The sequence below is a fragment of the Bombus vosnesenskii genome, unplaced genomic scaffold (assembly GCF_011952255.1).
Source record: "Bombus vosnesenskii isolate JDL3184/JDL3185 unplaced genomic scaffold, Bvos_JDL3184-5_v1.1 scf7180000016262, whole genome shotgun sequence".
Lineage (NCBI taxonomy): Eukaryota > Metazoa > Arthropoda > Insecta > Hymenoptera > Apidae > Bombus > Bombus vosnesenskii.
Window position 1 is genome coordinate 1,479,319 of NW_022884331.1, and position 21,621 is coordinate 1,500,939.

Below are 21,621 nucleotides of genomic sequence, written 5' to 3' on the forward strand. Positions count from 1 at the left end.
CCTGACCTTCTTGACTTCTTCATAACCAAAAATATCTCGTCAAGATACGTCTAAATCAATTCCTCGGCTGATCTCTTTTCTGATCCTTCCCCCGTGATAGCAACAGTCAGTTCAACAATTATCGAGAATACACCTAATGGCTTTATTCATAACCAACTCACCAACTGGCAGCTCTTTAGAGAAGTTTTTAATCACTCAACTTCAGCCTTAACTTCACTAAAAACTAATGAAGATATCGAAGCAGCCACGGAATACTTAAACATGAGCATAATAAACGCTATCCGCTCCTCCACACCTACTAAGATTTCTATCAGCAAACGTGAATATCCCCATTACATATTAAAAAAAATAGCAGAAAAATGTAGACTAAGAAGAGTATGGCAGACCCATAGAACACCGGATGACAAACGCAAACTGAACTTGTCGCTGACAATGAAAAATCTCGGATAGAACATGGAGCATCTGAGATCGGAAGTACGTCAAAGAACTCACCTTATTCTCGCAAATGGTGTCAGATAAGGTACTATAACAATAATAAGACCACCACCATTTGCAATCTTTGTAAAAAATATGTTTGCGAAAAATGCACACAGAAGAAAGTTTACGTTTGTATTGAAGAAAGTTTGTTTGTAAGAATAATAAATTTTGTACCTAATAATTTAAATTATATTTGTGCTTTATTTATTTTATTACGCTTATTACGTTTATTATTATATTATATTATATTTCTTATATTTACCAATGGAAATTTATTTTAACATTCTTGTTACCAAGGGTTTTAGTACTGAATATTCTTCATTATTGTACTTATTGTTAAAGATGTTATTATATAGTTTTTATGATCTCAGAACATGGAGTTCCTTTTGTAAGATAATAATAGATCAATAAATATAAAAATATTCTACTATTACGTATTGTTTAAAGACCAGTCATTTCGACTGGCTTTAGTAGAGATAGCTACGTCTCAAATGTCGGTAGTTCTAGTGTTAAAATCCTTCGGCGACTACCAAACCGCTCTCTGTTCTCGCCTAATTATACTTCTAACAACAACTCATGGCGAGCGACATTTGACTGTGATAATAAGCGTACATGTTACAATGTTGCCACTCTCATATGTTCTCGCGAACGCGTGTTCCGAGTTAAGTGGATAACCCTGTATATTGGTTACCGGTCGCTGATCGCTTAGCTTCTGTTTATAAACAAAGGTCGACCGAGCTTAAAGGTGAGACTATAAGAAACATATATGTCTGTTACAACTTATAATTCAATTAAAAGTGAATATCATCAATGTATTAAGTTTGGATTTGGGTTAGGCTTCTCAATCCGATCATCGTAAAGTGTAGACAACTAATAAATTATGTAATTATAAAGATAGTAGATGAATATTATTATTACTGATGAATACTGATATTATTTTATGAAAAGTACAATTGTTCTTATTTTGCGGAGGCGTTTCCAGTCGCTTCTTGGTGGCTTAGATTGAAAAAATTAACCCAAATCCAATACATCGATTATATTTATTCACTTTTAATTAGGTTACAATAGATATTTCTTATAGTCTCATAAATACACATTGTGCACAGAACTTCCAAACTCCTCGACTCTCGTTTATAAATAGAAGATAAACAGTCAGCGGCCAATAACCAAACAGACGCATACGCTGTTGTCACGTCGGAGACACGGGAAATCACGAAATTGACAGATCACCTGTGATCTTGTAACGTCAATTCACATCAGAGACCAGGCCACACACCGCGGGCAGGATGGCGCCCAGATGTCTGCACATCCTTGGCGCGTATCTTCAATAGTCTTAAGTACCCACCAGGGGTCTTGGAATTTTCATAGTTAAGGTCCTTCGAATCAAGCGAGTATCTCTTGTCTTAGATTTCCTTTCACGTTTATTGTTTACTACGGGTTAACACGAAAAGTTGGTTTTCCTCATGTCTGGTATGTTCCGTTAGCAACTTTCTCACGAGGGCGGCTAAAATCTTTCCTGGTCCACCAACCGTCTTATTATCCAATCGGAGACGGTGTCTACTTTTCTCACCTCCTTAACCAAAATCGTAATCAACAAATCCGATAGTCCCGTGTCCTTAGACACACCCACCCATAGCTTTCCTCAGACACAGTATCGTCAGTAAAATTTCACTTATTCTGTATCCTTAGAATAGTCAACATATCTTTCCCGGTCTCTACCCTTATAACAGTCGCGTATCAGTGTAACTAAGTTTTACATAACGTGGTTGGAGTGAATTGTGATTTATGTTAATTCAGTGTGTATTCCATTGTGATTGCTGAATTCATAATAAAGTTTAATTAAAACAAAATTAATAGTTGTGTTACGACTCAGCTATTTTATTTTATCTTCCAACTCTCAAGTTTACGTGACAATCTCCTCGCGTCGCAGTTCGAACGTTTCACAAATAAGGTAAAGAATTGAACTTTAGATATAGTAGTAAAATTTATTGTATAAATCCAACAGAGTGACGGTTCAGAGTTATAACAGAGAATGTGGAGAGCTGATTTTAGGAAGGTTTATATACTATGGGTTTGGCTCTTATGGAAGGGGTGTCGCCGGGGCCCAGGTCTGAGTTTGCCATGCTGTTACTGTTTTCTGACACTGGAACACTCTCTACATTGTTGTTTCGATGGCCTGCAGGATGTTCGTTAAACTCCCTTGGTTTTTCTATCGCTAATTCATGGCTTTGTGACACAATCAGGGACACACAATTATAGACAGAATGTAGTGTAGTGATACCGACAATTTCTTGCAAATATCTCGTAAATTAAAGCCAAGCAGCAGTTGTATATATCGCAAAAAGTTGTTCAAAATACTGATTTCTACAACATATCTAAAAATTATTGAAATCAATGAAATGGGTGCGATATCGATAATTACCATGGTTTTTAACCTTGTTCAGCCATTTAAGTCCCAGGAGTCATTGAAAACACCGGGTCGAAAAATCCCGAACAGCGCGATAACGCTTGTCTTAATCATTTGCGAAGAGAACCAAGCGGCGCAATAGTGCTCGTTATATTTGTTACTTTATGAAATATATCTATATTATTATATATGCGTACTATTAGTTTATAAATATTTCAAGTTTTGTTCAATAAAAATTATTGAGAAGATAACAATGAAATAGAAAATACCGTTAGTCATCCTTTCCGACACAAAATCTAAACAGCGTGATCGTGCTGCTTGAGATACAAACAGTTAGGGAGCAATGGACATAATATTTGCAATTAAGGCGAGTAAAAGTGAAAATAGAAAATTTGAAAATACATGTTGTATGTCGAAATCACTGTAAAGCTATATGCCATTTCTTCATGGCTGTATCATAAAAATTGTCCGGGAACCGAAGGAGATCAACTTCACTTTTTTAAATGAAACGTTTTACATTTTTTAATACATTAATCGATTCATCATAGAATTTCTTATAAAAAATTATTAACCTATTTATGTTGAAAATTTATTAGTAGTGCACAAAAAACTTGTTGCAAGGGTTTAAAAATATAAATAAAATTAATAAATTTTGGGTTTTTGTTAATTAGCAGCCAAGTGTATATACCGTATTTTATGACAAAAAATCTCTTCGTCATTATGATATTCATTATTTATGTCAATATTATACTTTCGAGAGAATCTAATCTGATCTATCTATTTGCTTGAATCGAATCACGTTAATTTTTCAGTTTCCCAGCTACATACCATAGAAATAATGTTATTGGTTAATAGCTATTTCGAATGATCGATGTACAAATTTTTTGATTAGATGTCATTTTTGTAGGTGGTTTGTAAGGCTGCCTGATGCGAGTATAAAGGAGTGAAGGTGTGTGAGTCATCAGAAAATTTGTATATTGTTTTGTTATGCACGATGTATGCACCACATACATTTTGTCCTAAAGATAACGGATTTCGGTACGTGACTTTTCCGAAATTTCATCGGAACAATAGATTAAACTCTTTAAAATCATCACATAAAATGATTGAGGAGAAGGCCCCTTGATAAGCTTTTGTAAGGTCACGAGACAATCTCATGCTAGCCCAAGTTAAATGGGCCTTCAAGGCACTTGAACTTAGCTTAAGTAGAAATGGTTCCATATACGTGTACAGAATCGATTTTTCAAGTGGCTGGGCCAGTTTAGTTTACTAATGGAAACGGCTTCATATAAATAGACTGAAGCAAATGTTCTTTGATTAGCGTACTTGCCAGTAGATCTTCAGCTTAAACCTTGATGAAACATTATTTATGGTTCCGATACCGCATAACACACGACGCGTTGAGCTTGACATCTGCATTTAACTGCATTGACTTACATTGACTTGAATGTTACAATGTATGTACAAATATACAGGGTAGTTGGTAACTGGTGGTACAAGCGGAAAGAGGGTGATTCTACGCGAAAAAAGAAGTCGAAAATATAGAATAAAAATTTTTCGTTTGAGGTTTTGTTTTCGAGAAAATCGACTTTGAATTTTCGCTCGGTACGTGTGCACTTTATCACGTCTCGTTAAAACGGATCTCACTGTAGATCGTTGTCTCGATGGAAAAATTAAAAAAAAAAAATTTTTATTCTATATTTTCGACTTCTTTTTTCGCGTAGAATCACCCCCTTTCCGCTTGTACCACCAGTTACCAACCATCCTATATATATATGTACATATCTACACATATGATTAAATATGTATATGTTTTATATGTTTCTACTTTCAGAGAAATTCATTTCTATTAATAAAATATCAGCTATTGTAACCGTTCCATAATATTAAAAATTGGTTAAAATTGTATTTAAAATTCTTTAAAAAATTCAGTTTTTACTTTTATACATTTTTAATAATAATAATTATTATTTCATCTTCATAATGTAAAATAACATTATAGAATGCAACGTATAAAACAATATAAAAATCCTAAAACTTTCATAATAATCTATTCCATATCACAAACGCTTGTTAAAATTTATGATAATTATGATAATTTTCCTCTTATTACCTTTTTTCTCTAAAAATCTATTTTTTATCTTTTATTTCTGTAACTACCATTACTCCATTTGATGTCACCTAACTTCTTTTAAAAGAATTTTAGAGTGTACCAAATCCCATGATATAGAGCTTGTATCTTTTTTAGTGCACAAATCCATTACTATTTGTGTACTTTTTACTCCACGCATTATTCCCAAGCATGTGCCAGCTGCCATGTTATATATAGGTGTATTATTCTAAGCAAAATATATTTACTCAGTAAATATAATATAATTTAAAATTGTAAATATTAGAGAACTAATAAATACTTACAGTATTTTTATGATGCCATTCTTGATTACCACCCATCTCATGACATTTTCCAAGCTTTGGAACTTTCTCAGCTCCTTCCATGCAAAGCATCTGGCCAAGTACTAATTCGTTTTTACTAGTCTCATACCACATCTATGAAAATTGAAATAAATTTAAAGAAACTTAATTTGAAGAGATATAATGTATTTAGTTACCTGTGATTTAATTCTTAAACATGGTGCTAATATAAGCTTAGAACCTTTTGTTTTAATATCTTTCTCACTTTGAATGCATAATGCTGAATTAGAAAGTCTAATTTGATATTGATCAGTGTAATTTCTTTTTCTAGAATGCCAGGGTTGTATCGGTTTCTGTTCGATTTTTGCCCATTTATCTTTTAATCTATTTTTATTATCATCTGGTAATGCTAGTTCAGGGTATACTACATTTAAATACCATGCAAAATTTTTACATTTTAATCTCTTCCTTAAATTTAATCTTTCCGAAATATCACCGTAATCGACTTTTTGAACATTTTTTAAAAAGTAATCTTTATATTCATCTAACCAAACATGTGCGACGCGTAATGAATTTTTCAACATAGTATCATGTTGATCAAATGTACCATATGGTCTCCTTCTCCTAAATACATGTCCAACTCTTGAGCATGGTATTAATTCAATACTTCCACCACACATCCAAACCTAAAAGACATTACAAATTATTATTGGAATAAAAAATATATGGTTAAAAAAATTATTATCTTACTCTAAATGATATTTCAAGATTTTCACCGCCCCAGATATCCATACCAGCATCATATTCTCCCAATTTTGTAAAGTATTTTCTGTCCATTGCAAATAAACCTCCAGCCATTGTTGGAGACCTATTGAATAATAATTGCTAACATATATATTACAGGAAACTGTTATATTAGTACACATGTAGCTAAATAAGTACACATATATTCTCACTTTATAGGTTTTATAAAATCTTCATCATGAGCAAATGTACCAACTGGCACATTATCCCATTTAAAATGCAAACCCCAATTAAAACCTCCTCTTACCAGAGGACTACCAGTATATTGAAATGTGTCTGGATTAATTATATCAATAACTGGCATGGCAATGATAGTTTTTGAATGAGCAATTTGTGAGAGGAGGGGTTCTATCCATCTTTTGTTTACTTCTATATGACTGTCTAAGAAAATTAAAATTTCTCCAGTTGCTTTTCTTGCACCAAACATTCTTGCTCTGATCAATCCTTCTCGTTTCTCTGTTTTAAAAAATTTCACTTTACCATTAAAATTGTTGGCAATGTATGTCTCAATCTTTTCATGTAACGCTTTGCTATCACTCCAATCATTTACTAAGATAATTTCATGTAGAAGACTTGCAGGAGTTCTATCAATAATGGAATGCAAGGATCTTAAAAGTGTCATATAATGTTCATTATAAAAACATATAACAATACTAGCATTTGGTAACTTAGAAGAATACTTTTGTATTTCACATAATTTATGCCTCGTATCTGGTAATTCTCTATGCAACCCAATGTTATCTGATACTAATATATTAAAGGAATAATTTTTATATCCTTCATCTCGTTTTCGTTGATCTTCAAAATTTTTTACCATTCCTAGTTCATCTAAACCTATAAATAAATGCTATATCAATATGGAATCAAATTAAAAAACAATTATACATGATATAATGATATATAATATTAAAAAATGTTATATCAAGAATTTAAAATAAATATTAGTTTTCTGAATATACCTTGTCCTAATGTAACAGCAGGTTTTACTGGTACAGGTTGTAATTGTTGTAATAGTTTGTCACTATTTTTAAAGGCATTTCTCCTTAAATTATAAGTACCTTTATCTATCATACTTTGTTTGTCATGATGCGCAATTAAATTATTGTGGAATTTAAGATGTTGATTACTATAAGTTTTATGATAAAATTGGGAGTCTTTTCCTAACTTTGAATTCTCTAATACTAACATTGTTGGATTTGCAGTATTAGTATTTTGAGATAATCTTGAATAAAGATATAAACTAGAGGCCCATGTTAATGAAGCTATTATTATTCCAGATATAAAAGAAATATATCTTGTTGACATCATCTGTAAAGAATAAAAAATTACATAGCTTGTATTATATACAACGGTATATTTACTACTAACATTACTTTTATTAAAAGCAATTTACGGCAAGCAAAAGATTACATATGCTCCAACTTACGTTGGAACACTTTTTTCTAGCCTTATTCAAATTCTGACTATCTGATGAAAGTGCATTCTAAAGATAAAAAAAGCACACAACGATGTTACTACAAGATACTATGTGTCACCATTTTGTAATTTACCAGTATAACGTATAACAGCTGCATTATTGATTTCTAATTATTTTATGATATATGTGTATATATAGATATATGTGTGCAATAGAAAAACGCAAATATTTTAGGGATAGTATTTATATCTATATTAATTTATTAATAATATTTATCTTTTTATATTTTTAAAGGAATTTAAAGATGTAAGAATCCTTTCGTACCAGCCCCTGTGGCCTAATGGATAAGGCATCGGTCTCCTAAACCGGGGATTGTGGGTTCGAGTCCCACCAGGGGTAATTTCAATCCAATAAATTTTTTATCCTTATAATAAAAAATTATTTCCTATCTTTACGTTTCTCGCTATTAGTATTTATTATTACTGCCTTTAGAAATGACAGAGAAATTAATAAAGACAAGGTAATTTATTTACACAAATATTTTAGTATTCAAATGTTTACATTATCGTAACGGAAAATATTCTTTTACAGACATTCTTTACACAGTTTTTTTAACTAATTTATATAATAATTAATTATTTGTGCATATTCAGGATATTAATTGATTCTTGCATTTTTAATCTCTGCTTTATTTTTTTTATGATTATTTTCTACATCTGCTTTATAATGTGCAATAAATCTTGCAGATGGATCACAAACTCCCTTTGTCCACCGTGGCATCCAAAAGTATGGCATAAAATTTTTAGCTTGTTCGGCATAATGTTTCTCAAAAACTTTTCTGAAGTGTAAAAATTAATATTTATTTTTGGAGTACTAGTAAAGCATAAAGTAAGTACAAAGATAAATATTAGACCTGTAGTAAAGAGCTTCTTTAGTTTTTGGAGGACAATGAGGGAAGTTTAAATAAGCTTTTTCTAATTCTTCCTGTGAAATATGGGCATCTACTATGTCATCTATAATATGGAAAAGCGATTTCTTGAACGATGTTACACCATCGCTGAAAGCTTCTTTATGTCTCCATAATATATTTGAGGGCAACAGATTCGTATCATCAAATGCAGATCTTAATAAATATTTTTCAATTCCTCCTGTAGTGAATAATATATGTAAATTTTAATTTAATTCGTCAATTTTTTTTATTTTATTAGACCATACCTTGAGGCTGTCTTGAAGCAGCATCTAATGATAGATAATAATTTGTGAATTGGATATCTAAGAATGGAACTCGTAATTCTAAACTAAATGCACTAGTTGTTCTGTCTGCTCTCAGGCTATCATATAAATATATATCTTTCAATAATCGAACAGACTCATTGTGAGCTTCTGTTGCATTTGGTGCATCTCTGAAATAAATGTATCCTTGTGCCAATTCGTCTGCACCTTCTCCACTAAATATTACAGTTGCTTTTGTGTTATATTTTATGTATCTTGAGATAAGATACATACTGAAAATAAAATTAATATCTCTGAACATATACAAATTATTGATTCATAAAATTAAGATACTTTGTTTGTACAGTGTAGTTTACCCAATAGATGCTCGAATTGTAGTAATATCACAGGTCTCTAATTGATAAATGAGTTTGTCCAAAATATCAACTACATCATCTTTGGAAAATATTACTTCATGATGTTCTGTTCCTATATGTTCTGCAACCTAATAAATATTATTATATTTAATTATGAACCTGAGGAACATATCATTACATAAAAACGTAACTTTCAACCTGTCTGGCTGCAATAATATCTGGACTGTTTCCCATACCAATTGCGAAACTTTTTATTTTATATGGAAATTTCATCTCTTTTGCATGTCTTACAAGTAAAGCTGCAATTAAACTGGAATCTAGACCACCTGATAGTAAACAACCAATTTCTCTGTCAGACATGAATCTTTTTTTCACAGCAACCGAAAGTAGCTTTCTTATATTTCCATATACATCTGTACTACTCAAACCTGAAATATAATTTATTAGATTATTTTGTTTGTTTAAGGTTTATAAATACTACAATATTACATGTTTCAACAAACTATTATAAGGAACAAAAGCTGCAAAATGAGGCTCGTCTCCAGGTTGATAATAGTTTACTTTTGTTAATAATTTCGTTCTACCATTGTTTAAAATTTCATACTCTTCATAACTTCCTGGTTTAAATGGCTCCAATGTCCATTTCGATGTTATTTGTTTAGTTATTTCCATAAGCCCCTAAACAAACATTTTAATGGCAGAAATGTTTATTTTATACTAAAAGAATGTACATTTAATTTATTACTTTGCTCTCTGAACAAATCCCAAGTTGTCCATCATCAGAGCTTAATCGGAAAAGAGGTCTAACACCATAGGGATCTCTACCAATAAGAATCCTTCTACTTTCAATATCCATTAAACAGAATGCAAAAACTCCATCAAGCATTTTTGTCACGTTTTCAATACCAAGATGTACATATAAATGTATTATCACTTCAACATCACATCTGGTTGTATATGTAAATCCATGTTCCATACCAAGCTATAAAATTACATTTATTATGTAATAAGTGAAACAGTTATCTGAAAATAAAATAATATTTAAATAAACAATAACGAAAAATGACAGTGTTACCTTTTGATAATTATAAATTTCACCATTGCATAGTAAAAGTAAATGTGGATATTGATAAAGTCTCATTGGTTGCATTCCATGAAGATTGTCCACAATTGCTAATCTATGAAACCCAAGATAACCATTCTGCAAGAAAAGATTACAAAAATTTGTTTATATTATATAATTACGTTAATAAATGTATATATAATTGTTTGAAAAGTACTTTAAAAATTTTTAAGGAAATTATACCTTAACTGCATGATCAAATTCAAGTTTAAATGCTTCTGGACCACGATGTGCTATCCTCTCAAAGTTTTCAGAAATATTGGTTAAACATGGTACATCTAATCCAAAGAGAGCCCAAATTCCGCACATCTTATATTTTTTAACTGTACTAGTTCATAACAAATTATTATCAATTTATAATGTAAACATCTTGCATGGAAAAATTAAAGCATGTACTAAATAAACACTGAATTAAAATATTAAAAACAATAAAAAGTACCTTACGAGAAATTACTAAGAGTATCTTGCGAAAAATCGAATTTCTCTTTCGTTTTAATTGTTATTATATGTACATACATATGTACAACACATATAGTAATTGAAGCGACAGATGTTAAGAGTGAATGACCACGTGTCCATTACGAATACGCTATTCCACGTATGTATGTAAGAATTTACAGTTTTCTGACGTAATGTTGATAACATTTAACAAATAATATGATAATAAAATAAAAAGTATATTAATTTAATTCAGTGGCTGAGTTCGTTCGAATTAGTTGGCAAACGACGGAAGTTGTTTATGATAGGATGATAAGAAGCCCAACGTATCTTTAAATGACAGATTTAATCAGTATTCGATAGCTCATAGATGACTCGCAATATTTGATTGGAATAGTATGTACACATGTACAATGTTGTCATTTTCAATGTTCTCGCGAGCGTGGGTTCTGAATTAAGTGGATAACCCTGTATGTATAATAATTGCTAACTTCTAAATTCATCTCAGCTTTAAGCCACGACTGTCATTCTATTTTCATCTTTTGTACCCTTCTTACTCTTTTTATCTATATTACTTCCTATTACTATCTATATGTACTACTTTTTTAACAGGCAATCCCATTTTAAAATATTATGTCGCTTCACTTTAAGGAATATGGGTGCTGTGCGGATCATTTTTTATCCGAAATGTTCAAAGTAAATCCTACAAAAAATACGAATAGAAGGAAAAGGTTGAAGAAGAATGCCGTGCCCGAACCATCAAAATATTTCTTTAAAAAATAAAGAAGAAACAGAAGATGTACAAGAAAGACAGCTTGTAATCGAAAAACAGCTGATGAAAAAAGAAGGGCAAGACGAAGAAGGGCATCAACATCACCATCACCACTACCACTACCAACAACAGCAAGTGGACGTGGTTTATTAGTGTAGAGGTAACAAATTTTTTTGGTGTTAAAAATAACATTTTGTAAAACGTAAATTTTTATGATTTCACACCAGCTTCATTGCTCTATTATTCTAGAGGTAAATATTAGTGAATGCTTTTGGAAAAAATACAATGTTCCACTTTTATTTCTATTAAATGCAAAATGGTATATATTCGTACGAAAAGAAGAGGACGAATCAAGAAGAAGAGGATGAATCCCGACATCTTCGCCTGAGAAGAGGACGCTTCGTTGCAGAAGGCGAGAATGTTGTTTCCCATTGACTCTTTTATTCATAAGATAAGGCAATCAATCACTGTGAAGTCAGCCTACAAAACAATCGTGTTCCGAATTCTACAGTTTCTGAAGAATCAATTCCCCTTCAACTATTCTGAAGGAAAACTTTCCGTTAAAGCTAAAGAAGATCCGCGCTCGAGAAGACATAAAAAAAAAAGACGGCATGCATGTATCAAAAGTCAAAAGGAAGGGCGAAGATCAGTTTAGATTTTTTCAACGACAGAAATTTATTTATTTCTTTTATTTTTTTGTTAGTAAATTATTATATTCTAACAGTTTGTACTATTTCTAACTCGGCTGTATGTGTGTCATCGTTCAAAAATATAGTAAACAATTAATTTCTCTTTCTCAATTTACAATTAGTTTCATTATTGCACGATTTTATCATTCTTATACTTGTCTATCTCGGATAGGATAGTAGATATGAACTTTTCCGTAGAACCATACAATTAAATGTTTCTTGTATAACTCAATGGAATTTGGAATGGAACTCAATACGTTCTTGTCTATGCTAGTATGCAACCAAACAAGGCAGATCTCTAATTTTCTAGGTTCTTGTACATGTTAATGTCAATTAAACCCAGCACTTAGCCGCATGGTGCACAACTAGGTCCAAAATATAAGAAATGTTATATTTTATTTAAATAAAAAATAATATTTTTATAATAAATTTAAACGTTCTCTACTCATTATTTATGACAGGCGTGGATTGATATGTCCGAAAATTATTCTAGTAAAGATGATCCCATAAAGCATATTTATTATGTAAAAATTATATATATATATAACTTAGCATATATATATTATGTTAAATTCCTTTGACATTACACACAATTAATCAATTAAAGAGTATATTACTTATGAATAAAATATAACCTACAAAGATACGTTAATGACGATTAAACATTTTTCAATCACAAATTAAAAAATTGTTTTCTATTCCCTTGAATTGGTTGAACTTTATTTTAAGGTACCAAAAATTATATGTTTTATTTGCAGTCTTGTAGTTCTCGACCTATAGAATTTCAAAATATAAATTTTAAGTTACGGAATTCGCTGGTTCAAAAGTTCTGACTGTTATGGACATGGGAATATAGGAACTGTAGAGACTATAGATGTGGCCGTTTCCAGGGAGGAGGGGACATAGTATTTAGGGCCGCATTGGTGATTGGATGTGATTGCGGAAGCGCAATTTTATTTTCATCAAGTAAGACTGGACCATTGTAAATGGTTAACTGGTTTATTTTCTTCTCGCAATACAAGTCATTGAGTCAGTGATCAATGATCAATGCGTCCCTAAAGTACTACATGATTATGTTTTCCTTGGGAGTGGCTCATACAAATAGATCTCGACACTCGTACACCGAAGTCCAAGGAAAACCGTCCGAAAATTGAGTCGTGACTAGCTGTGAAAAATCAACATGATAAGCAAGAAGGTTCTCGTTCTGCGCATGCGTGACATAGTATGAATGTCTCAGTCAGAGACAGAGACACTATGTTCATCTCTGTCTGTCTCTCAGGAACGCGATCTTTGCCTACTGTCCATGTTGATTTGTCACAACTTGATACGACTCAATTTTCGGTCGATTTTCTCTAACTAGTGTCCAGACCTGTTTATATGATCATTAGTAAACTTGTTAATAAAATTTACCTTGCAGGGTCGTAACTTAAACTGTCACCATGATGGAAAAACTGATAAGTTATATTCGTAAGAACATAATAGGAGCTGATAGGAATGAAAGTACTAGCGAGAAAGTATCATGTCAAGCAGCATGTCGGTGTGCCGGTAGCCATCTGATGGCAGAGTTTGGAGTGTGCCTACACGATTGCAGTCAGTGGTGCCCTCTTTCAACTCCATTGAAAATTTGGTAACTCATGTGAAGTAGTGATTATATTAAAGACAGGAGGGGGACATACGATCGCTGTTCCTCTTCTCTGGTTTGCTCTTTTTCCGTTTAATTTCTTTGATCGCATAGATCGTTTTTTTGGTAGTATATGCATTTAAAATTCAAGACAAGTTACGTTTAATTTAAATAAGTATGTTTATACAGAGTAGGAGGTAATCAAACTGGTGTACGTAATAAACGTCCAGGTAGTTTGTTCGATCAGCTGGTCACTTGTGAGTTGTGTGAGACCGCCTTGAATGTTGGCATACAAGTGCGCCGAGCAGTTGGCTCTTGCCAGGGCTCCAGGAAGGATGTGTAATCGGGGGTGTACGGTTCTTGAGACTGCCACCGGTTTTTTGCGTGCCGGCCGCTTTATGGCCTACAACGCGGCACCATAGCCTCGGCTATCCGATTAAAATATCTTTATTTCGTGGTTTATTCATCCGTCCGGTGTAAAGAGTATGATCGACAACTTGTATTCACAAAAATGGAGTAGTTGTTGGCGAAAAGTTTTTGGTGACGAGATATTTTCTACGGTGAAAACAATATCGAGAATTGACGACGTTCGTTAGTTACCGCGTACTTATCGTTAAAGTTTTAGTTCGACAAGTTGAAACCTGTATTTTCAAGGTTAGAACTGACGAATATCGTGCACACAACACGACACGACACGACTTGGCGGTGGTGCGCTTCGCATTTTTATGACGCGCTTAGGTTAAGTGTCATTCGATGTACCATCGAATTGTTGAATGACAAGTTGAAAAAGAAGCAGATACTTATTGCATCAATTACATCAAAATTTTCTTTACGGATACTACACGAGTGTACACATTCTGTTTGAGAGAAAGGGTAGTAAACGTGATTCACTGTGGCGAAGAAACAACGAGACGGAACCTCGCCATTGCAACTGATCAAATTCAACATATGTATTTGTGTGCCCTTCTTGGTGCAACGAAAATTCCCGCAAAATAAGCCGGTCGATACGATCCAAGTGTCTCAGAGAAAGAAGTTTGTGGATTTCTTTGGTAAGACAGCGTGGTGACCATCGTTCTGCGTTAGTCGTATTGATAGATGATGGGAATGATCCAAAATGTTTTTCTGCAAACGTCACATAACTTCTCTGATCAATTAAACAAAATTTAAGAAAAAGGAATAAAATAGTCTGACTCTAAGCTGCTGTAATATCATTCAAGTCATTAAATTTTCGGATCGTATTAATTGCTGAACATATTAATTGTTCATATCGATACGTGTTCCAAATTGCAAGAAACCGGAAGGAAGTGTGTGCAATTAAACGATAAAAAAGTACGGCTGACGTGGGTTAGCAAATTATAGGGTTTGTTATCGACGTCATTTAATGGCTCACATGATTCTTGTACTTAATGCAAAACCTAACCTCAATGCAAGCAGTACAAAGTACTTATCGTAAATCGAAATCTGCAGTACTTTCGTTTCTAATCGATGAGACAAGCAAGAGAATACGTCAAGTTTGATTTTACAATCGGTTTTTGAAAACGGCTTGACGACTCGATTCCAGTACTTAACAGTTTCGATCTTGGGAGAAAAAGAGAACACACTGTGCCGGCATTATCTATTTATCGACAGTTTATACTAATGTATAGAGTTCAGTGGTGAAAAATTTATTCAGTGTGTGCATAAATAATTAGTGAAACGCTTTTCTATATTAGCAATTTTGTAGCTACTGGCTAACCAACTTTATCGGAGGACGATTTTCTAGCGATAACGAAAACGATTATTACGCAAATAAACGACATCGCTGCCGAAAAATTTTTAGACAGTGCAACGCATCGTATCAAGGTAAATGCATATATGCATAGTGGCATGAAAATAAAACAACTATTTAAGACAAATTATCTTGTATGAAATCTTATTTCATTTCTTAATTTTAACATTTTCTCTGAAAATTTTTAAATTTGTTTTTTGTTTTACACATTATCATATTTTAAATATCATAATACTAACGAAACGTGTATTTTTAACAACTTGTATTTTCTGTGTAACACTAGTTTTTTTATCGTTTATATATATTGATTAATTCTTCAATTTAATTCTTAGTAAATCGATTATTAAGCATATTCTTTAATGTGAAAAATAAGCTTTTCTGGAATAAAGTAAGGTAGTATTTATTTATTAATGTAAAGATAGAATGCAATGTAGACACAGAAACGAAATTAAGATGATTTTTATAGAATGTCAGAATGTATGATAAAATTTCATTTTGGCCAAGCCAAAGACAATCCCAAATAATCAAGACACCTTATGTAAGATATACCGTGTATTCTTTGGGTTTGGCTAATCAGGAAGTAATAATAGCTGAGGTATATACACATACCTATGTATATATATCTACATATACATATGCACCTGTTATGATATCGAACTGCTGTTTATATTTCAATATTTTTTATATAATTTCGATATAATTATCGATTGTTGCGATATATTTGTTTAATAATATGAATTTTTGGAAATTTTGAGTTATTTAAGGGAACTCAATTCGAATAAAATTTCTTTTATTTTTGCTGACAGGAATAAAAACATGCTTAATCGATGTAGAATTTGTAATCAATTTTTTGGGAGTATAATATTTTTTGGAAGTACATACATATATATATATATATATATACATTTTTTGGTAATTTCGCGCGCGTGTGTGTGTGTGAGTAACGTTCGTTATTCGCTATTTTAATATCGGCATCACACTGTTCATTTAAAACGCAATAAAACGGCAACATGAAATCGTATATAAACTTTTAAGGAGTCGTTGTAAAAGAGAGGTTTCAATCTTCATTCTTCATGGTGATGTAAGTCGTGAAGAAATTTTTTAAATTTTGTAGAGGCGTTTAGTTCTATAAAATCTTCGGGGAAGGAAACCATCTTTACATTTTCATACTGCTTGTTAGCGTAAAAACATCTTCGAGATGATTCATCTTATCGAGTGAAAATATCGAGTAAAATCATGTCAAATGAATTGCTATATGATTTTTTCTCACCAAGTTATAACAGTTCGAATATCAACAATTTTTCGGTAAAAATTCTGTAATTTAATTTCTTAATTTCTTTACTGTGATTTCCTTATTATAAAAAAGACTATGACAAATTGAAAAAATTTAGTTAGGTCATCCATGATTTTTTTATTATGAGAAACTCAACATAAATGAAAAGTTACCGTAACGTATTATACAATATAAACAGTAGTAACCTTCTGTCCCTTTATATTTTTCTCACAAATCTATCATTTATATCATTTATGCAAAATCTCTGATAGTCATTAGTATTGTACATGCTATACTATACGTATGTATATATATTTGTAAAGAATCTATTCATTTTATCTTTCGTTCTGTTATGTATTACGCATAATTTCTGTTCATTGCTGTAATTCAATTGGATTGTTATGTATGAACAAATCAGTCTCATTAAATTTTCTTAGAAGAAAATGGAAAGCATTAAGCTTCCATTTTAGATTGAAATTATCATATCGATTAATTAGTTTTTGTTCTTTCTAATGAATATTATGAGTTTTTGAAGTATTAAACAGGATCCTTTTTTTTTCTTAATGTACTACGTATATACAAAATTTAACGTCGAACTTTTAATGAAACATTTACTATATTATACAGAGTGTTCTGTGCAATTTGGCAAAACTACATACATATATGTAGCTCTAAAACGATAGAAAATAAAAGATATGTCATTAGGCAAAATGAAATGGTTCTGATTGAGTTTCGAAGATTTTACGTTTACCTGTATTTTTTTAAAGTGAATTATAAATGTTTCTATATAGCAATCGATACCAAACGATCTTTTTATTTTCTACATATAAAAAATGAATATCTTTTACTTAATAATCACATCGATCGAAATTGATTAGTTTACAAGATATTTGAACTTTTATTTCGTAAAACTTCTCGTAAGAAAAACAAAGAAAGATATATCACAGTAGCAGTACACTTGTGTTTATATCTATATGTATCTGTTTGTTTTTCATACAGTTATTTTTACAAGATCAAAGTTAAAATATATCTTCAACTAATCAATTTAACGTCATTTGCGTGGATCACTCTGTATACATATGTATGTACATATATACTTGTCCACGTTAATCGTGTGATACATATCTTTTCGATTCTTATGGTTTCAACGATGTATTAAAATCACATATGTATAGTGGCTCGCGAAAGTATTCGGACACCCTATGGAAACATTTTATAAATATATACATAGGTATATTACAAGTGTTACACGAAACTTTATGATGTTTTATTAGCGCTGTAATGAGATATGACTATCATGATTATATTAGTAACGTTTGAAATAAATCTGATAATGTGTATAGAAGGTATAAGATATTTGTTAATTTATTGCAAACATACAAGTACACTTCGTAAAGATTATTATTTAAATAGTCAGTTATTCACTAGAGTATTTATTGTAGTAAGTCATGATATTTAGAGAGACCATTTTTACTATTAATTATGTGTTTAAGACTCATGTAGTATATTAATTTTTTTATTAAATGTATGTTTGCAATGAACGTTTTGTCACTTCTACGTATACATTATTGGATTGCTTTCAAATTTTACCAATATAATCACAATAATCGTGTCTCATTCCAGTTCCATCCAGATTTTATTCCATTAATGAAACATTAAAAAGTTTCGTATAATGCACATAATATGATACATTCATAAAAGTTTTCTATGGAAAGTAAGTTAATATTTTCGCGAGTAACTATATTTCAAATATTCAAATTAGATGCAATAGCAAGTAACAGCCAAAAATGATAAGAGAAGTTGTTATCTATATAACTATTATTTCCCAAAATAAAATCGATTGTAACTTTCTTTTTACGAGCTATTACATGCTCGATCGTGTGTAAATATTTTCATAAACATTTACAATTAACTGTTCGCATAAATATGATAATGTCGAACATTGCCGTTTATCTGTCCGTCTATTAATTATCCGCGCTAATTACCGTTAATATATTCATATAAATAACATATATGGATAACGCTTCTTCTTATTCTTGGGTGGGAACATAAAATATAAGAAAATTAAATTATATATAATTTAATTGCTACCTTTTTCGGTTATTTTCGGCCCAATTGTATTTCTTTAACGTTTTTCTTAAAATATTACAAATCTTTTTTGTTTGTTACTATAATGAGAGCAGCATATCAATATAAAAATCTCGTTAGAACATATGCATTGTTTAAAGTAATATTTTAAAGGAATATTATGCGGCGAACATGAATTTATAATATTTGGTATAGGTATTTCTAGCATTTTCAATCAATTTATATATTTAAATTTAATTTTGAACATTGTTTCTATAAGAGGGAATTCGTAGGATGTACTTTATATTTTTTCCGCTAATCTATTCCGCTAATCTATTTCCTCTTCAATTCACATATATTTTATTTGACGAAGTAAATTTTATAAAATTTCGAGAAAGGTTGAAATACTTGTAACAGTATGATTAAGTACCTTGTTTTTAGTTATGGAAATTATTTTATGTTGTTGAATTATGCAAATGATTGTACAGATCATTTATTTAGGTACTTTGTAGATGTGCGTTTATCCGGATAGATCGGATTTGTCCCAACTCCCAATGTAAACACTTCAATTTAGGTTAGCAACGATCACCTACACGTTATCGTGCTATTTTTTAAATATTTGTGATATCGTTGGTAGTTGCTTGTATATCCATTTTTGCTTCTATAAAAGGCTTCATTTACATCTGTGAAAAATCTGATGCTGCTGAAAAGAAGTGTACAATTCGATATTTGTTTCTTACAGCAAAGATAATCATTTGTATTTATTGTTAGAGATACTTTACGTACAGAGGTAATTATTTTCTAGATTACTCATACTAAATGTTTCATCATTTTATTACAGTAGCAGAAGGTTACATTAATCATACTTGACATAAATATTAAATCCATTCAACGCGTTATGGTCGCTATGGATACCATCGGGCCCGTCAAATTCCAGACAGATACAATTCGATTCAACAGACATAACAAAAAACACTAGATCCATCAGGTACGATAAAGTTAAAGTGGAAAATTACCACTTTACTAGGTATCATGCAGGCATTTCTAAACTTATCAAGTTTAACAGAGCTATATTAGGATTTGGAGAACACGTCCCATATTCCGAGACATTTATACCCTTCATACATCATAGTTTCACTGACGCCGTGCTCTATGGTATTCCTGGTCAGTTAGCATTCGAGATCCCAGGTTGCTGATGTAAGAAATATACTTTGAAAAAGGTAGTCTGTATTTCGTATTTACTGCCGCTATTTTAAAACGTTCGGTTAATCTCCGACTACAACTCAATACAGCATTCGCCGTGTCGAAAAGGCCACTGCCACAAAAAGCAATGGGAATGTGACCCTGCTACAAAATGCAACCGTATACAAAATGCACATAAAATAAATTCGATGAGTTGGATCGCGTGCGTATCATATCTGTGGGAGTTGCTCGTGTCTGTATCCTGTATCGGATACGATAGGTCGAATGGTGTCTGTATCGAGACTGGTGAATTTGGTAGAGTATCTATCGGGTGATCGATGTGGTGTCTCTATTGGGATTAGCGCTTTTCGCAATGCGTATATTGAGACTGATTGTTCGATGGTGTTTGTATTGGATTTGAGAAAGCCGGTAGTTCTTGTATCCGGTATGACGAAACGAATGTTCCTATCTATGTACGTACATCGATGTTTCTATTCAATTTTGTATGTTTCTTATTGCCTATTCATATATGGCAAATCCAAATTCATTTGTGTTGGATCTGATAGGACAAATTGAACACAGGTCGGTGTCTTCTCTACGGATTCTCATGATTCTCAAGTTATGCATTTAATCCGATGATTGCGTCTCGTTTTAATTGGATTGGGTGAGGTATATTTTGTAACTTTCTATATCCTATTGCAGAAAGTTAGAATCCTAATCTTGTATATATAATTCATTTGTCGGTATTACTAATTTGTATATTTTATATTTGTGTTATATAATTTGTCATACTACTCTTTTACTTCCCTCGAGACAATTTTATTCATAAGAACATTCGGTAAAACAAAAATAGTAGGCTCATATGTTATTTCTTTGTCTTTCTTCGGAGAATATTGTCAGTGATAGGTATGCCATTACTAATTTCATGCATTCTTTTTTCAAATTATAGCGATACTTTGTTTTGATATCTGTGTGTCTCCTTCTTTCATTATTTTGAAGAAATGTGCAGCAATATGAAACAATGTCTTTATTACACCCCTTTAATATTCGATTTACCAGAAACTAACGCTTCTTCCAAATTTTGCAATGTCCAGTGCTTGTGTGCTTCAATGAAAGCAATTCCTAGTTTTCGATTTTTGTAACTGAGTGCTCTTCTGAAATATGCGTCCTTTGTGGCTAATATTATGAAGATATCTTGGAACGGCTTTTAGACAAATGTTCAGATTATTTTTAGCACAAATTTCATTTTAGAAATCAGTGGCAGTTCGAAAATGATCCTTTTTGGAGGTGGATGCAGCAGTCTTTTAATTGATCCCAATAGCAAGCATATTTTTCTACATTTATAGATACCATACTTGCTTATAAACTGTCTCAGATCTTCCAACAATATTTGCTATATTTCAGCAAATGTCTTTCTCTTCTTGCGTAGTGATGTTACAATTTATACATCCTTTGGGCGTAGATTGCTGGCTGTATCCACGATTTTCATTTAAATTTGGTAATTATTATTATAAATTTAATATATCATGTTAAATAGACTTATTGTTGTTCGATTAATTTGAAGCACTACTGTGTTTGAATG

General features: G+C 31.6%; 3 protein-coding genes, 1 long non-coding RNA gene and 1 other non-coding gene across 10 annotated transcripts in view; 3 read left to right on the plus strand and 2 right to left on the minus strand.

Moving 5' to 3' along the window:
• Positions 1-4,918: 4,918 nt before the first annotated feature.
• LOC117241998 (polypeptide N-acetylgalactosaminyltransferase 35A-like) lies at positions 4,919-7,890 on the minus strand. Of its 3 annotated transcripts, none has more exons than XM_033508324.1 (7): positions 7,794-7,890; positions 7,060-7,408; positions 6,253-6,934; positions 6,047-6,164; positions 5,494-5,982; positions 5,300-5,431; positions 4,919-5,223 (listed from the first exon to the last, which is right to left on the minus strand). In XM_033508324.1, exons 2-7 carry the CDS (start codon positions 7,406-7,408, stop codon positions 5,062-5,064), a joined length of 1,932 nt encoding a protein of 643 aa, XP_033364215.1. In that variant the 5' UTR covers positions 7,794-7,890; the 3' UTR covers positions 4,919-5,061. The 3 variants fall into 3 exon arrangements, with proteins under 3 accessions (XP_033364215.1, XP_033364214.1, XP_033364216.1); XM_033508323.1 differs by lacking the exon at positions 7,794-7,890 and adding an exon at positions 7,527-7,670; XM_033508325.1 differs by lacking the exon at positions 7,794-7,890 and adding an exon at positions 7,474-7,491.
• Trnar-ccu lies at positions 7,844-7,916 on the plus strand. The gene has a single exon. It is a non-coding gene; the product is annotated as a tRNA-Arg (tRNA).
• A 141-nt stretch (positions 7,917-8,057) lies between these two features.
• Positions 8,058-13,655, minus strand: LOC117241999 (asparagine synthetase [glutamine-hydrolyzing]). 4 transcript variants are annotated; one of them, XM_033508329.1, is made up of 10 exons: positions 13,539-13,655; positions 10,413-10,552; positions 10,182-10,307; positions 9,852-10,088; positions 9,610-9,784; positions 9,305-9,534; positions 9,107-9,234; positions 8,733-9,022; positions 8,431-8,665; positions 8,058-8,355 (listed from the first exon to the last, which is right to left on the minus strand). In XM_033508329.1, exons 2-10 carry the CDS (start codon positions 10,536-10,538, stop codon positions 8,175-8,177), a joined length of 1,728 nt encoding a protein of 575 aa, XP_033364220.1. In that variant the 5' UTR covers positions 10,539-10,552; positions 13,539-13,655; the 3' UTR covers positions 8,058-8,174. The 4 variants fall into 4 exon arrangements, with proteins under 4 accessions (XP_033364220.1, XP_033364219.1, XP_033364218.1 ...); XM_033508328.1 differs by having other exon boundaries at positions 10,413-10,557; XM_033508327.1 differs by lacking the exon at positions 13,539-13,655 and adding an exon at positions 10,669-10,835.
• On the plus strand, positions 10,998-12,882 carry LOC117242002. The gene is made up of 3 exons (XR_004495158.1): positions 10,998-11,137; positions 11,319-11,599; positions 11,689-12,882. It is a non-coding gene; the product is annotated as an uncharacterized LOC117242002 (long non-coding RNA).
• Positions 13,656-13,812: 157 nt separating the features above from the next.
• LOC117241997 (serine-rich adhesin for platelets) overlaps positions 13,813-21,621 on the plus strand; it is a 132,505-nt gene continuing 124,696 nt past the window's right edge. Inside the window, exon 1 of the mRNA XM_033508322.1 lies at positions 13,813-15,591. The gene's annotated coding sequence lies outside the window, so the exon portion shown is untranslated. The remainder of the gene's footprint in view (positions 15,592-21,621) is intronic.

Coding starts and splice junctions, on each gene's coding strand:
- LOC117241999 (XM_033508329.1), bottom strand. CDS start 10,538: ATGTGCGGAATTTGGGCTCTCTTTGGATTAGATGTACCATGTTTAACC. Junction 9,023..9,106: donor ACAATTCGAGCATCTATTGG/GTAAACTACACT, acceptor TTTTATTTTCAG/TATGTATCTTATCTCAAGAT. Junction 8,356..8,430: donor AAAGAAGCTCTTTACTACAG/GTCTAATATTTA, acceptor TTTACACTTCAG/AAAAGTTTTTGAGAAACATT.
- LOC117241998 (XM_033508324.1), bottom strand. CDS start 7,408: ATGATGTCAACAAGATATATTTCTTTTATATCTGGAATAATAATAGCT. Junction 6,165..6,252: donor GATTTTATAAAACCTATAAA/GTGAGAATATAT, acceptor ATTATTCAATAG/GTCTCCAACAATGGCTGGAG. Junction 5,224..5,299: donor AATGGCATCATAAAAATACT/GTAAGTATTTAT, acceptor TATTTTGCTTAG/AATAATACACCTATATATAA.